General features: G+C 41.3%; 1 protein-coding gene across 1 annotated transcript in view; it reads right to left on the minus strand.

Moving 5' to 3' along the window:
- The window catches only part of LOC115458976 (dystonin-like), a 155281-nt gene that overhangs the window by 86984 nt on the left and 50510 nt on the right, over positions 1 to 17787 (minus strand). Inside the window, exons 12-14 of the mRNA XM_030188836.1 lie at positions 13539 to 13715; positions 9121 to 9244; positions 3691 to 3899 (exon numbers count right to left, since the gene is read on the minus strand). Of these exons, the coding sequence (XP_030044696.1) occupies positions 3691 to 3899; positions 9121 to 9244; positions 13539 to 13715 (510 nt within the window). The remainder of the gene's footprint in view (positions 1 to 3690; positions 3900 to 9120; positions 9245 to 13538; positions 13716 to 17787) is intronic.

A 17787-nucleotide genomic window follows, 5' to 3' on the forward strand; every position in this document is an offset into this window, starting at 1 on the left:
TCATTATTCTGCAGCTCCTAGGGGTCACACAATTTTATTTGGCTGCGATCACTCGGGGCCCATCAGGAGCAGGAAAGAGAGAGAGAGAGGGAGACCCCGGCGCCGGGTCCCCCTTGGAGGCCAGGCACGGGGAATTTAACCCCCCCCCCCCCCCCCCCCCCCTCTATCTCAAGTTTTGCATTCCAGTCAGCAGCATTTTTTGACTGTTCTTTCTGTCCAGGAGGTTCCATTGGTAACCTAACAGACATTAATGTTGAGTGTTGTCGGGCCAACAGAATGGAATGCCTTCCCGCTATCTTTTATTATTATTATTATTATTATTTATTGCATGTGTATCCCACATTATCCCACCTCTTTGCAGGCTCAATGTGGCTTACAATACATCATGGATAGTGGAAATTAGAAGAGAGTAGACATTAGTGTTACAGAAGGATTTTAGGTTACATGGTGATGGAATACATGATAGTAATAAATAGAAGGCATTGATTTACATTTCTGGATATGTGTAAGAGTTCCACATGCTTTGGTCTTTGTGGTATATCTTGTCAAAGAGATGGGTCTTTAGTAATTTACGGAAGTAAATTTGTGTTCGGAGGGCTCTCTTCCTGAATTTAAAACTATGCTGAAAACAGAGTTTTTTAATCTGCCTTTTGGGACAAGAAACTGACTATTTTGCATGCAGGTTCTTCTTCGTTCAGGGCTCTATTGGATTACAACAACTTTGCAGTCTGTCCTTTTTGTATATTGTATTTCTTTTTGTTCTTTTTATTATTGAACTTTGTAAACCACTTTTATGGCTTGTCTTTAAGACGTCAATCAAATAAATGTAACCTTGAACCTAGAAGTAGACAGCCTCATCTGCCCACTTCTGGAGGTCTACATGAGATCTCTTAGGAGCCAGAGGGACAGTGGGGTGAGAAACTGAAGCACCTGTAACTTCGACTGTCCCTGCTTCAGTAAATAGGCCTGGTGTAAGAGCAATATAAACTCCAGAGAAAACAAAGATCTCGATGCAGCTGAATGCTCCGTTGGGCCCTTAAATTGTAAAATGGCAGCTGTGCTCCACATGTGATCAGAGGCTATTTCTCACTGCCAGTCAGCCCCAACAAAATGGTGCCCATTCCCATGCTCTCCTTCATCAAACTGCACATTGGCCCTGCCATACAGCCACTCGCATATTCAGATGCTGCATCAAATCTGAAAATGTGATGCCACCAACTGTTTCCCCCACATCCTGTGGGATTCCCAGTTTGCACACACTGCAATGCCCTGGTGCCAGTCAGTGGATCCCACAACAGGAAAACTGCTTAACTGACTCTGCGGGAGTTCCCATTCACCCTGACTGGCACAAGAACAGCGCACAGTCCCAAGCGATGACTCAGGATCCCTCCCCTGCACCAAGTAGAACTTGCAGCCCTCCAAGTGGTTCTGAGTCAAACTTTAGCTGGACTTACCACTGCCGGCTGCTCCCCCCAACCTCACAATCTCAATAAGTCTTACCATAGATGAGAATGAATCAGGACTGATACTGTCCCATGCTCTCAAGAAAAACCTCTTTCCTTTTCCTTTCTTTTTTCTTTAGGTTGTTGTGCTGGAAAAGGAGAGCTCCACAGAAAACAAGGGAGAGGTGAATGGAGAAAAGAAGTAAATTTGTGGGACACCACAGACAGGGATCTGAAGACCTCCAGATATGACGCTGTAGACTCAAGCCACCAGCAAAGCTCAACTGGGGACCAGAACCAGAGTCTGAAAAGTGTGTCCATCTACCTGCTGGATATAGAAAATATTGAGGAGCTGGACTAGATGCCAAGAGAGAGCTGTCTCAGCTCAGTTTTCAGTTCTCTGTCTCCACCTGCTGGTTGATGGACACAACTATCCCACAGGTTCTGGAACTGTGGGAAGCTATGTAATGGAACATTTTTAAAATATAAATATTGTCAGTTGTCACCAATTATCAGTTGCTGTAATATTGCAATGACATGTTGTTCATGCCAATTTATCTATGCTATTGTCTCCCTTGACATTTTATCTGTGCCATTTTGTCTGAGGATATTTTGTCATAGAACTGGCTGCCACTGCAAAAATAAATCTGGATATCCACTGCCACTATCTGAAGAGCACAATGGTGGTGACTAGCACCACTATCCAGAGAGCCATGATATTGGGACTGCTTTAGTTTATAGTTTAATTGCACTTTCTATACTGTCTTATCTGTCGAACAGGTCGAGGTGGTATACAGAATTTAAAAAGACAGAAAAGAACTCATTTGCAGATAGGATAGGTTAAAACAAGTAGTATGGAAAGACACCACAAAATCAATCACAAAACATAATCAAGCAGACAGCATAATCAATCATAAAACACAACAAACAAATAAATAAAGTTAAACAAAATTTTCGGCACTGAACTCCAGACCATATCAGTCACCTGAATCCCCACAACTATCCAAATAGCAAACTGGATAAAGTTAGGAGAGCTTTTTTGTTGTCCTGACTTTATCCGGATAGCAATCTGAATATTGTCGTCAACTGGATAACTCTAGTTCCACCCAAGATCTCCTCTTGGATTGCCCCGGCACTATCTGTATAGTGCTGAGGTGGTCTGTAAAATGTTTGGTGGCGTTATTCAGTTAGTGCTCTGATTATCTGTACCGTAAACATCTGGATCATTTCCAAAGCTATCTGGATACTTGCATTTGAATATTGGGCCCAGAGAATATAATATGATATTGTTCTATTAGACTAACTTAGTACATTCTTTGACTAGCATATGACATACAAAACCTCCTTCCTGATGTCAAGAGACAGTAAGCAAATGATGGCAATACTAGAATACATAAGTGAATCCTAAAAAGCATTCCCTTTCCCCCATACCATTCCCCCTTAAGACTATTGCTGGACTAACACAACATCCACAGCCACACCTGGTTAAATTGCCTATACATGTAACATTTTATGAACTCTAGAAAGAAGCTCTCTTTGGCAAGCATCAGAAGTAAATTTGAGAGACTGGAATCACACTCCACATACCCTGGCATAAAATGAGAGAGAGAGAGAGAGAGAATTCCTAGTTGTAAAGATGTGTAAAGAGTGGCCTGGCTAACAGGAAGTATCTAGCTGCTTAAAGAAAAATGAGGTGCCTGCATTCCAAAACTGTCGCTCCAGGCCAAGGAAAGCGGAACACCTTTTTTGGTCAGAGAGACCAAACAAACCAATCTCTCGGCCCATCCTCAAGTTATCTAGTTGCCAATGCTGTGCTGGGCAAAATATTGGTCAGGCCATGGCCCCAGGGGCTTTCTGTCACCTATGGTCTAGGCCTTGAATATTCCTCCATCTTCTTAAGAAGTCAGATGCATATTGCTGAGTAAGACTACTTTAGATAGCGCTGTGTATGCCTTGTAGCGCTATAGAAGTGATAAGTAGTAGTAGTAGCAGATACTAAGTAGAAGTTGTACCAATCCTTCTCTCTCTCTTTTATATGTTTATGTATGCATTTATTTATTTACCATTAGTAGAACAGATTTCTGAAACTCCCTAGCTTTCATCTAGAACTCAGCACATCCTAACATTGCAAATGAACCAACAGAGGAAAAAAAGGGGTCAAAGTATCAAAATACAACCCTGAAATTATTGACTCTGAAGGTGTGTAAAACAAAGGTGTCTATAAGCAAACAAAGCAGTGGCTACTTACAATACTTTTACTAATGATATCCTGAAGAGCAGCCGAATTCAGAGGGACTTGATTTTCTTCTTTCAGTTTTCTTTCAACATCTCCCATCCAGTCCAGCATTTCATTCAAGCCATCCTGCACACTTAGAGAGCGAGTCAGGGTCATCTGAAGTTTTTCACTGCGATCATTCACCGACTTGGATAAGCTGTCGTACCTTCCTACAATATCATCTGAAGACAAAACAAACTGCGTCTTAGTTCAACGCCCTTCCAGTTGACATCTCAAAAGCCAATGACATACTGCTCCAGAGCATACTGCTGGCAAGTAAAACATCCATATCTCCATCCTGAGAAAACACATCCTTCACATTTTATACAAAGGTTTCTGACTTTATATATGACCTTCTAGGGAACATTCTTTTAATTTTATGCTACTATGTTAATATGGAGCAGCTGGATACCTGGATTGCAAACAGGGCAGGATTACCCTATAGGCAAACAAAGCCCCTGCCCAGAGCCCAAAGTCAAGAAGGGGCCTACAGACCTGAGAATGGTATTCTTTTGAAATACATGGGCTCTGGGGGCCAGGGCAGGTTGGCGAAGCAATGATTTTAATTAAGAGAGGCTAGCACTGGCAGAACCTTTAAACTGACAACACAATTGCCAGTAATCTGTCAGTCAGAATCACTAGTGATAGATGAGCACTATTCCCTTCTATATTGGAAGCAGTGTTCTATTGTGGATTAAAAACTAGTTAAAGATTGAAAACAGAGAGTAGGGTTAAATGGTCAAGACTGGGCATCAAAATAGCAGATGATGTTTAATGTGAGCAAGTGCAAAGTGATGCATGTGGGAAAGAGGAACCCAAACTATAGCTACGTGATGCAAGGTTCCACATTAGGAATCACAAATCAGAAAACAGATCTAGGTTTCACTGTTGATGATATGTTGAAACCCTCTGCTCAGTGTGCAGCAGCGGTTAAGAAAGCAAATAGAATGTTAGGCATTATTAGAAAAGGAATGGAAAACAAAACTGGAATTAGAAAAGGTATAGAGAAGGGTGACGAAAATGATAAAGGGGATGGGACGACTTCCCTATGAGGAAAGGCTAAAGCAACCAGGGCTCTTCAGCTTAGAAAAAAGACGGCTGAGGGGAGATACGATAGAGGTCTATAAAATAATGAGTGGAGTGGAACGGGTAGACAAGAATTGCTTGTTTACTATTAACAAAAATACTAGGACTAAGGGGCGCGCAATGAAGCTACAAAGTAGTAAATTTTTAAAAAATTGGAGAAAATATTTCTTCACTCAACATGCAATTAAACTCTGGAACTTGCTGCCAGAGAATGTGGTAAAAGCAATTAACTTAGCAGGCTCTAAGAAAGGTATGGTTAACTTCCTAAAAGAAAAGTATATAAGCCATTACTAAGATGAACTTGGGGAAAATCCAATGCTTATTTCTAGGATAACTAAGAAAATAATTGAGACCGTCACTCTGTCTCATATGTTAAAATAACAAACAAAATACACAGAGTGTATATATGACAATGCGATAGTCTTAAATACTGTTTGGACTACAGTGAAGGGGAGTCTCATAAAGGATTTGTCTGTTGATAGTAATATTATTTTCACTCAATAGGTGAATATATTACATATATTCATGTCATAATCATTGACTCCACCTCCACCATCCCTTTTATAATGACAAAAAGCAACTTGCTCTGTTCTCTTTATATTGAATCTCAGTAAATATGTATTTATCGAAAAGCAACACACTGCACTTATCTTAGGCAAATTGGTGCCCTCTTAAAACCCCGACAGGTTCCCGTTTCGTATAGACTTTGTCAAGGGGGAGTGGCTATAATTCCGATTCATGCCCCAGGCTTCAATGTGTGCTGATACATTTTCATTATAGTGTATGGAATATGTTCACTTTGAGAATCAGGTGCTCAACATAAATATATATAAATTTATATAAATTTATATAAATAAGTTTATATTTATTTACTTATTTATGGCATTTTATCGCACATTAAACATGAATTAGATTGGAACCTAGGATCATTTAATTTTTTTTCCTAGAGTAATGCACTGCCACCACCCCCCCACCCCCCCCAGGGCTCTCTCCCCTGCTATAGCCAGCTCTGCAATTTGGGGGGGGGGGCGCAGAGGGGGACCGGGGAGAGAGCCTGCTGTTAAACATTTACCAGCACACTTTTTCAAAGTTGGTGTTCTGGGCTCTGACTGGTCATGGAGTTTAAATCTAGCCAGGAGGTACTGGATTTTTCTTTAGTCTTTGCTTGGTAGTACAGAGGAGAAACATCTCTGTCCTGAGACCCTGTTCAAAACTTATAATCTGTTATAAGTCCCCAGGTATTACCCAGGTAGTAACAAGTGTTAGATAGATTTAATGTTGATCCTTGTTTTGGTTATCTGTTATTGCATACTGTACTTTTTCATCTGGTTTTCCAAATGTTCACTGTTTTACAAGTGTAAAGCTGCACTACATACACTACAAGAGACAGGATTTGGGTGGACCAAAATCTTCATGTTTGTTCCTTATTTCAAACAGGGAATGCATGTGGATGTCTTACTGGGATTTACGACTGCTCCTGGGCATGTGGGGTTTCTAAAAGTGCCTACTTGGGACAGCCTTTTGAGGAACTCCTTAATCCCCCATTGTTTTTCCCCCTCAAATTTGAAAAATACACAAAGCCTGCAGTCTCTGTACTTGAATAGGTGCAGTTACACACATAGGATTCTAAAATGGCAAACGTGCATGTGTAAGTATTGGCATATAATTATTTATTAGGATTTATTTACCGACTTTTTGAAGAAATTCACCAAAGGTGGTGTACAACAAGATCACTCTGAACATAAATAATAGACTATGAGGTGTATTTTCAAAGCACTTAGACTTACAAAGTTCCATATTAACCTATGGAACTTTGTAAGTCTAAGTGCTTTGAAAATGAGCCCCAATATTAACCAAAAAAATATTTAAATAAAAGTACACATTATGACATAGAATGCTATGTCAATATCCAATGCAAGCACTATATCTTAAGCTCTATAAATTGTGAATTTTGAGTTTCTGTTTTTTATTTTGTTTAATGGGAGGAAAGACTTCAGACGCCTCAAAAACCTGTCTCAAGCTTTACTTAAAACTTGAGTGCTGAGTATACCATCATCAGTCATAAAACCTCCCTTTTCCCCCATAAACATATTTCTCTCACTTTCACCTAAACCATTATTCTATCAAATATTTTTGTATGAGGATTTCTCCAAATACTTTAATATTAACAGTCCAAAAGTGTTCAAACCGTTGGCAACTTATCTGAACCAGCAACTTGCTTCTCACAGGTCTCCCACTAAGTCATCTCACTCCCTTTCAATCTGTTAAAAAATTCTGCTGCACGACTTATATTCCGCCAGTGTCGCTATGCTCATATTAGCCCTCTCAAGTCACTTCATTGGCTCCCTATCCATCTAGATCAAACTCCTCTTATTGACTTACAAGTGCATTCACTCTGCAGCTCCTCATTATCTCTCCACTCTTATCTCTCCCTACACTCCTCCCCAGGAACTCCATTCATTGGGTAAATCTCTCTTATCTGTACCCTTCTCCTCCATTGTCAACTCCAGACTCTGTTCATCTTGCTGCGCCATATGCCTGGAACAGACTTCCTGAGCCAGTATGTCAAGCTAATCTCTGGCTGTCTATAAATCTAGGCTAAAACCCCACTTTTTTGATGCTGCTTTTAACTCCTAACCCCTATGTCTGTTTTATCATTCCCACCTAAGTAATTCCCTTATCCCTTATTTGTCCTGTTTGTCTGTCCTGAGTAGATTGTAAACTCTTTCGAGCAGGGTCTGTCTCTTCAGATTCAAGTATACAGCGCTGCATATGTCTAGTAGCAGTATTGAAATCATAAGTAGTAGTAGTTGTAGTAACCAGCTACTTCTAATATCAGCACAACACACAATACTTTTCTGAAATACCCTTTTACAAGTGAGTCGTCACTTATACACGTAAGTTGCCGAGTTCCCTCCACTGATGTTTTCCATGTTGACAACAGTAAAATGGATGCTCCCACCACATTTAGCTGCAACATACACATGCATACCTAAATGTATTTCAGAAAATGCTCCATTTCAGCAGATCCTTTTCTCAAATACTACCATTACTGTCCATGCCATGACCTGGATGTACTGTATCAATTCCAATTTCTATGTTCTATCTAAAATGAACCTTCATATGTATAAACCCCCTTTAAATTCTGGGCTGTATATATTTAGTTTAGGCAGAATGAATAGCAGTCCTAAACTATAGAGCTAGTGAGATCACCACATTAAGGACCAAATTTTATAAACAGCGCCTAAAAAATCAGTGCCAAAAAAAACTTGCTTAATGCTATACTATAAACCTCACCTAAAGTTAGGCATGGTTTATAGAATATGCGTAGCACCTATCCCTGCGACTACAATTTAGGTGCGACTATTTACACCAATAAAAAACCTGGTGCAAATGCCCACGCCTAATTTAGGCATGGATAAGGCGTATTCTATAACAGTATATGTAATTTTTAGGAATGCCCACAACCCGCCCATGTCCTTCCCATGGCCACACCCGCTTTGTGAAATGTGCATTAGAATTCTAATTCTAATTAGTGCCAATAATTGCTTGTTAGTGGTCAATTATCGGTGCTGACTATCTAGTTAAGCAATTAAGTTGTGTGCGCAAATTGGCTACGCTTGCTGATTTGCATGCGCAACTTTAGTCACCATTTATGGAATCCAGGGGGTAAAAGTGTAATTCCATAAGTTTATGTGCCAAGAAGGCACCTATCTGGAACCTATTCTATAAAGGAAAGTACAGAATACTACTGCAGCTCTGCAAATATATGTATCTAACTTATGTGTGACCATTTACACCAGCCATTTAGGCACTATACTAGTCATTTACAAGCACGTGTCAATATTGAGAGAAAAATGTATTGACAAATTAATGGCAGTATTGTTTCTGTATTTCAAAAAACACTATGGTTGTACATTTAATAACAGATGCCAAGCCGTCCCTTAGGGCAACTTTCCTTCAGGAACCTGGGTTATATTCTTTCTTCACTCAACGAGTAATTAAACTCTGGAATTCATTGCCAAAGAATGTGGTAAAAGCAGTTAGCTTAGCAAGGTTTAAAAAAAAGGTTTGGGTAATTTCCTAAAAGAAAAGTCCAGAAGTCATTCTTAGGATAGACTTGAGAAAATCCAATGCTTATTCCTAGGTAAACAGCATAAAATCTGTTTTACTGTCTGGGATCTTGCCAGGTATTGTGACCCGGATTAGCCACTGTAGGAAACAGGATACTGGCTTGATGAACCTTTTGTCTGTCCCAGTATGGCAACGCTTATGTTCTTATTCCTTAGATTATAAACAGCTGAGAATGTATCTTACTTAACGTTTTCTGGATTTCATCTTTATTTGGCAGCAAACCTCCCCTTGTATCCAGTAGCACTTCTGAAGCCTTTTTAAGTTTCTCAACAGAAATCTGGTGGTTTGATATCTGTCCCTGAAGAATCTATAAAATTAAAAAATTATAGTTATGTCTCTGCCATAACACCAACAAAAAGATATGCTTTCAATGCACACAAAATAAGGGGCCCTTTTACTAAGCCGCGTAAGCATCTATACATGCCAAAATTGAGTACCGCCTGACTACCGTGTGGCTGTTGCTGTAATTTCATTTTTGGCGTGCATCCGATATGTGTGTCTGAAAAATATTTTTTATTTTCGGGCGCTCGGGTAGATGTGAAGCATCTGTTTACGCTTTCCAAAAATACTATGACTAGGGGGCATGCGATGAAGCTACCATGTAGTAAATTTAAAACAAATCAGAGAAAAGTTTTCTTCACTCAACGTGTAGTTAAACTGGAATTCGTTGACAGAGAATGTGGTAAAGGCGGTTAGCTCAGCAGAGTTTAAAAAAAGGTTTGGACGGCTTCCTAAAGGAAAAGTCCATAGACCATTATTAAATGGACTTGGGAAAAATCCATTATTTCTGGGATAAGCAGTATAAAATGTTTTGTACTTTTTTGGGATCTTGCCAGGTATTTGTGACCTGGATTGGCCACTGTTGGAAACAGGATGCCGGGCTTGATGCACCTTTGGTCTTTCCCAGTATGGCAATACTTATATACTTATGTACTTATTACCGCCCAGTTACCATGTGAGTCTTTACCACTAGGTCAGTGGCTGGCGGTAAGGTCTCAGACCCAAAATGGACACATGGCAATTTTCATTTTGCCACACGTGCATTTTCGGCAAAAAGTTTTAAAAGGGCTTTTTTACAGGCCCACTAAAAAATGGATCGGCGCACACCCAAAACCCGCGCCTACACTACCTCAAGCCATTTTTCAGAGCGCCTTTGTAAAAGGACCCCTAAGATGTCAAAGCAAAATAGTCATTTAAGACTAGATACCCAAAGTCGGGCACAAAAAAAAAATAAACACTAAGGCTATTCTATATACGGCGCTCCAAATTGGGTACCGTTTATGGATTACCAGTTAGCGCCGGGATCCGCACTCAAGAATTTACACCAACTGAACTGCAGTGTAAATCCTCAAACCTAAATTAGGTGCGGATCTGCCTTATATAATAACACTGCACGGAAACTTTTGGAGCACCCCGACCCATCCATGCCTCTCCCATGACCATGCACCTTTTCGGATCCACGCCTGAGAAATTTGCACATGCATCTTTATGAAATACAGACTAGGAAGATGCTCATATAAATTCAAATTGTTGTCAATTAGCGCCAATAATTGATTTTCAGACCCCAATTATTGGTGCTAATTGGTTCGTTATAGGAGTAACTTTAGCCAGCCTCACTTTAAGTGGCCAGCGCAGAATATCAGCGCGGTTGGTTAAAATCAGACCAGCCAAGGTTAAACTGGATATTCAGTGCTGGACACCGGAAATGGGCCAGTACTGAGTATCTGGGCTTAGCGACAACCGCGGGAGACCACCCGGCTATTTCCTGCGGTCTGAATATCAGGACCAATATGCTTTTAGTGGTCATTCCATAACAGTATTTATTTTATTTTAGTTACATTTGTACCCCGCGCTTTCCCACTCATGGCAGGCTCAAAGCGGCTTACATACACAGGTACTTATTTGTACCTGGGGCAATGGAGGGTTAAGTGACTTGCCCAGAGTCACAAGGAGCTGTGCCTGAAGTGGGAATTGAACTCAGTTCCTCAGTTCCCCAGGACCAGAGTCCACCAACCTAACCACTAGGCCACTCCTCCACTATGATAAAATATATATATTTCAATCATTACATATGTAAGATCAAATAAAGTTAATGTTAAAAAATGCCTATCATACTTCCTTGTAATCCACCATTTATTATTTATCTGTTTACATATAAACAGATAAATAATAAATCATATCATTTCTATTATACATTAAATGTCAAATGTGTATCTGTTTGTTGAAAACATACTTCCTAGAAAACATAAATATACTAAAATGCTTGGTAAAAGGACCTGGTTAATACAATAAAATTTGATAACATAATAGATATGACATTGAGAAATCTTTAACAGGGTAATTATTTTGTTTATTGAATAAGACCTTCAAATAAGATAGAGGATGAGATGAAAACAAAATAAACATAATTTTCAACTGTTCATACAGATAAATCAATCTCGCTATTTAAACCTGAGGTATGACAGTGTATCTCAAAGATACAACACTGCTGTTTCCGTAATAGGAGGGTATTCAATTCACCTCCCCGCCATGATGTTTTCACTACTTGATATACAAAAAATGAGTTCTGAAAAGGAATGTAAGAAATCCACACAATGTTGGACAAGCGGAGCTGCAACATTAGTTCTCATATTACTTCGATGTTCAATCATGTGTGCTTTATTTATTTTATTTATTTATTGCATTTGTACCCCACATTTTCCCACCTATTTGCAGGCTCAATGTGGCTTACAGAGTGTTATTATGACATAGTCATGAGAGGATATTAGATATATTCGGTGGTAGGACGAAGATATTTGAAGAAAGAGAAGAGGGTGTTAAATAGGGTGATGTAGGAGGTGTAATTAGCTGTTTGGGTAGGTTTCTCATTGTCTTTCCCACGTTTGTATACAGCCCATTTAGTACTACAGTCTATATGATGTTTAAGTTAATAAATTTTACCAGTGCGTTGTCTGAATTCTCTAATAGTCAAGGTGGAATTACAAAAAACATGCTCCACAGGAAAAAATGGCCTACTTCTTGATTATCCTGTGTACTAACGATGAGAAATGCTGAAGGTGCAACAATTCCTTAATATTCTTTCACCGAGTGTATGTAATAGTTACTTTTTTGTCTTGAAAACAATGATGACCTTCCAAAATATGCCATTTTTTAATTAGAATTTTTTAAATATCTTTAGATCATCACAGTCCCTTATTTCAATGTGTTTTAACTATCATTGTATTCTATCTTGTATTTATGATATGTATATCCATTTTTATTTTGCATTTCTCATTTGTGTATCTGTTTTTTGGTTTTTAAAATTTCAGTTTTAACTTAATCATCCATGTTATTATTTATTATATTTTATTTTGTTTTAAGTATTGATTATGTAACATACATTTTTATTATTTTTGATGAAGACCCCAGAGGCAGACGCTTTGTGCTGAAACACAGACCTTATCAGGTCATTGTGTCATTGATCTATGCTGTGCAAATAAAGATCTTTGTCCCGTTTATTGAAGGCTCTTGGCACTTTTTTGTGCTTTTGGACTGTGTTCTGTGCTTTGGACCCTCTCTGTGCTGTTTTAGAATAAGCATGCAGTCAGAAACATTCACATGTGCACACATATGTGCATGGATTTTGGAATTCTGGCCATTCACGGCATTCTTGGTGCTTAATTGTTGGTGCCATCCTACAGAATTGTTCCCCTAATGCTGATTTCCAGCATTAGCCACATAACTTGGTTGATTAAGCACTGCAAGGGTACATCCTTAAGCTGGTCATCCGCTGCTCAGCCATCCTCCTCTGAGTCTCCATAAAAAAATACCCTCCCCAAGCTATGATCTATTTGTTCCCACTTTATAACAGTACCTTATAAACTGACCTGAGCCATGATCTTTCCACCTCCCTTTTTCTTAAGGCATCCCATAAACATTGTTGCTAAACCCACCCACCTTCAGTTGCAATCCTCTCTTCCCTCCCTGCATTTTTTTCAAAACCCTCTAAGTCTCCTGTATCTCTTCTCTTTGGGTATCTCATGAGCTTAAAAAAAAAAAACAACAACACAGTTTCCCCACATTTCTATTATCCACCTCCCTAAATTTTGCCCCTCCCCCCACTCCACCCCAAGCCCCCCCCCCCCCCACCACCACACCCTTCTGAAAACTTAAAAACCTACTCAAAAAGCCCACAGTGAAGCAAGCAGGAGGATGTACTGCTCTGACAAAAATGTTAGTAAGAGATGCTGATTATGACATACCAAGAGCGATCCTTTAAGAAGAATCAGCTGGTTACTTTCAGCACCAGCCTCACAGAGCTAAACTAAATTTGACTAGCAAGATTGAAAAGAATTTAACTCTGGCCACTCAAGGGCTGCTATTAGTAAATCACGCCCATCTGAAATGGCATGTTAACTCTGAAGTAAACTTGAAATTCTTTGCTTTTTTCTCATAATTACTAGGGTTGAATGGGTTACACTATGCAGAAGGCCATGAGTTTATAGATATGACTTACCACAACAATTGTATGTGAAATAAAAGTAAACTGTTACATGCTCATAGAAAAATTCATCTTTTTACACAGACTGTTTTTTTTCCAGAATATCTTTTTTTTTTTTTACCTTGGTTTCTTCTAGTTGTCTTTGGAGGTTTTTGGGATCCACAGCAATTGGCTCTGACAGTTGCTTATTCATAGCCACCTCAGAAACCTGGAGCCCTGACAGTAGCCCAGAAGATACTTCTGTGTAATGCTGGTATTTATCTACAAGGTCTTTCAGGTCATTTCCAAGGTTATTGCACTAAAAATGGAAGACAAAAACTGGTACAATAACATCTCATTGATATTTTATACTCACTAAAATGATCACGTACTCCAAACAGAAGATCGTTAGCCAACTGACACAGTGACAATATCAAGTAAAAACTCAGTCTCTCACAAAATGTAAATGTCTCTGATTATGGAGTAAACATGATCTGCCCTAAGAAGATGAAACCCTCGAATTAAAAATTTACTAATGCTATCTGAGAGATGGAAAGTAAGCTTGATGGAGAATAAACAATTTTACTGAAATTTAACAATTTATAAACCACTAAGGTTGGGGGAGGGGGAGATATCAATGTGGGCTACCGTTAAGATGTATTATTTTATATTAACCTAACTATTAATAACTAGGTCTCATTGGATGAAATGGGACCTGTGCTAAAATAGCACAAGTTACTGGTAAAATAGCACATCTTACCGGTAGCCCACGTGGAGCGGCATAATCAAATGGGGCCGGCCATCTATATGGGTGGCCATCTCTAAGGCTGGCCCCAGAAAGCGACAGTACGACCGTATTATCAAAACAAGATGGCCGGCCATCTTTCGTTTCGATACTTTGGTCGGGGCCGGCCAAATCTCAACATTTGGGCTGGCGTTAGAGACGGCCAGCGTTAGAGATCGCCGCCACTGGTTTCCCACCGATAATGGAAACTAATAGTGGCCATCTCAAAACTGGCCAAATCCAAGCCATTTGGTCGTGGTAGGAGCCAGCATTTATAGTGCACTGGTTCCCCTCACATGCCAGGAAACCAACCGGGCACCCTAGGGGGCACTGCATTGGACTTCACAAATTGCTCCCAGGTGCATAGCTCCCTTACCTTCGGTGCTGAGCCCCCCAAAACCCAATACCCACAACTGTACAACACTACCATAGACCTAAGGGGTGAAGGGAGGCACCTACATGTAGGTACAGTGGGTTTCGGGTGAGTTTTGGAGGGCTCACATTTATCACCACAAGTGTAACAGGTAGGGGGGGTGGGCCTGGGTCCGCCTGCCTGAAGTCCACTGCAGTACCCACTAAAAACTGTTCCAGGGACCTGCATAGTGCTGTGATGGAGCTGGGTATGACATTTGAGGCTGGCATAGAAGCTGGCACAAAACTTTTTAAAAACTTTTTTTGGGGTGGGAGGGGGTTGGTGACCACTGGGGGAGTAAGGGGAGGTGATCCTCGATTCCCTCCGGTGGTCATCTGGTCAGTTGGGGCACTTTTTTGAGGCTTGGTCCTAAAAATAAATGGACCAAGTGAAGCCGGCCAAGTACTCATCAGAGCCGGCCTTTTTTCCATTATCGGCCGAAGCCGGCCATCTCGTAACCACGCCCCCGTCCCGCCTTCCGTACCCTGCCAAAACGCCCCCTTTAACTTTGGCTGGCCCTGCGACGGAAAGCATTTGAAGCCGGCCAAAATCGGCTTTCGATTATACCAATTTGGCCGGGTTTAGGAGATGGCCAGCCATCTCCCGATTTGTGTCGGAAGATGGCCGGCCTTCTCCTTCGAAAATAAGCAGGATAGATAACTATGCCCCTAAATCAGGCAAAAAGCCCTTCAAAAAGGTTGTAATATAAAAAAATTAATTAGAGGGTGGCTACTGAAATGGTCTTCATCATAAAGCATATGGGGACAGACTTAAAAATCTGAATATGTTTACTTTGGGAAAAGACAGCAGAGGGAAGATAAGATATAGATATTTAAATACCTACATGGCATATATGGACAGGAGGCAAGTCTCTTTCAACTGAAAGGAAGCTCTGGAATGAGGGGGCATAGGATGAAGATGAAAGAGGATAGGCCCAGAAGTAAGCTGAGGAAATACTTCTTCACGGAAAGGGTGGTGAATTCGCGGATCAGCCTCCCAATGGAAAAGGTGGAGATGAAAACAGTATCTGAATTCAAGAGAGCTTGGGACAAGTGCATACGTTCTCCAAGAGATAAGAAAGGATAGTAGATGGCATGGATGGGCACGGATGGGCAGACTGAATAGGCCATATCGTCTATCTGCCTTCATTGTTCTCTGTTTCTGAAAGGGCAACTCTACACCTGGGTGCCCACATTTATGTGCCTCTTGCTCTTTTGTGTCATGAGTCAGTAATAAAATCGCATGCCTTAATGATAGCCCACATTGATAACTGCCCCCTAAGTTTGTGTGTGTGTTGAAATTCTGGACTGTCAGCACTCAGCATTGCAAGGGGAACAGGATGCAGGGCAGTGCTCCGGGCAGGAAAGAGGGGGCTCTTTCCTGCCCCAAAAAGGTCACTAGACCACCAGGGCAGTAGAGTAAGTAAGGGGAGGGGAGGTTAGGATAGGACACCATTAAGCCAGCCAGCCAGCCAGCCTGCCCGTTTGTCCGGAAATCCGGACAAACGGGCAGGCTGGCAAAACCAGCCCGGTTGCCTGGCCATGTCCTCAAAAAGAGGCATGTCTTGGTAAAACCAGACATGTGGAGGGGCATAATCAAATGGGGACGACCACCTCTAAGGGCGACCATCTCTAAGGACGTCCCAGCAAAGGGGCGGGGAAACCGCTATTATCGAAACAAGATGGGTGTCCATCTTTCGTTTCGATAATATGGTCGGGGACGCCCAAATCTCAACATTTAGGGCGACCTTAGAGATGGTCGACCTAAATGTTGAGATGGTCGACCTTAGAGATGGTTGTCCCTGGTTTTCGGCGATAATGGAAACTTAGGACGCCCATCTCAAAAACGACCAAATCCAAGCCATTTGGTCATGGGAGCCAGCATTTGTAGTGCACTGGTCCCCCTCACATGCCAGGACACCAACCGGGCACCCTAGGGGGCGCTGCAGTGGACTTCACAAATTGCTCCCAGGTACATAGCTCCCTTACCTTCGGTGCTGAGCCCCCCAAAACCCACTACCCACAACTGTACAACACTACCATAGCCCTAAGGGATGAAGGGGGGCACCTACATGTAGGTACAGTGGGTTTCGGGTGGGTTTTGAAGAGCTCACATTTACCACCACAAATGTAACAGGTGGGGGGATGGGCCTGGGTCCACCTGCTTGTGCACTGCACCCACTAAAACTGCTCCAGAGACCTGCATACTGCTGTCACGGAGCTGGGTATGACATTTGAGGCTGGCAAAAAAATTTTTTTTTTTTTTTTTTTTTTAGGGTGGGAGGGGGTTGGTGACCGCTGGGGAAGTAAGGGGAGGTCATCCCCGATTCCCTCCAGTGGTCATCTGGTCAGTTCGGGCACCTTTTTGATTCTTGGTCATGAAAAAAAATGGACCAAGTCGACCAAATGCTCATCAGGGACGCCCTTCTTTTTTCCATTATCGGCCGAGGACGCCCATTTCTTAAGCACGCCCCAATCCCGCCTTCGTTACGCCTCCGACACGCCCCCGTGAACTTTGGTCGTCCGACGGAATGCAGTTGAGGATGCCCAAAATCGGCTTTCGATTTGGGCGACCCTGAGAGAAGGACACCCATCTCCCGATTTGTGTCGAAAGATGGGTGCCCTTCTCTTTCGAAAATGCCTCTGATAGTATCCCTAAGTATTATTTGTATTTAATTGCATTGTTTTGTGTAAAAGACAGCATTGTGTATTAGGACTGCTTTTCCTATAGTTTGCAGTTTCTGTGATTAACTCCTTGTGAGCTTTCTCTATTGGCAGTTAGCTCTGAGCTAGGGCCAGCCCTCCCTCTGTGCCCCTGCGGGCTGTATGAGCGAGCCCAGTCTTCCTTGCATGCCTTGGTAATCAGAAGCTATTCTAGGGGCTGATTCCGCTTTAATCTATTGTAATTCCATCAAGATTGTTCACTATTTCCCTAAGTCATTCCCATTTACTTTCCCCAAGTTTCTCTCCCTTTACCCGCTTTAATCTATTGTAATTCCATCAAGATTGTTCACTATTTCCCTAAGTCATTCCCATTTACTTTCCCCGAGTTTCTCCCCCTTTACCCCTTTGAGTGTTACAGCTTTTCTTCTCAGCTGGGCTGAGATTCTGGCCATCTCCTTGCCTCTGAGGTGGCTAGATACAGACTCTATGTGCAGAAGGCCACAATTCTTTTACAACCAACTGAAATGTAAGC

This window comes from Microcaecilia unicolor, unplaced genomic scaffold (genome assembly GCF_901765095.1).
Source record: "Microcaecilia unicolor unplaced genomic scaffold, aMicUni1.1, whole genome shotgun sequence".
NCBI classification, from domain to species: Eukaryota; Metazoa; Chordata; class Amphibia; order Gymnophiona; family Siphonopidae; genus Microcaecilia; species Microcaecilia unicolor.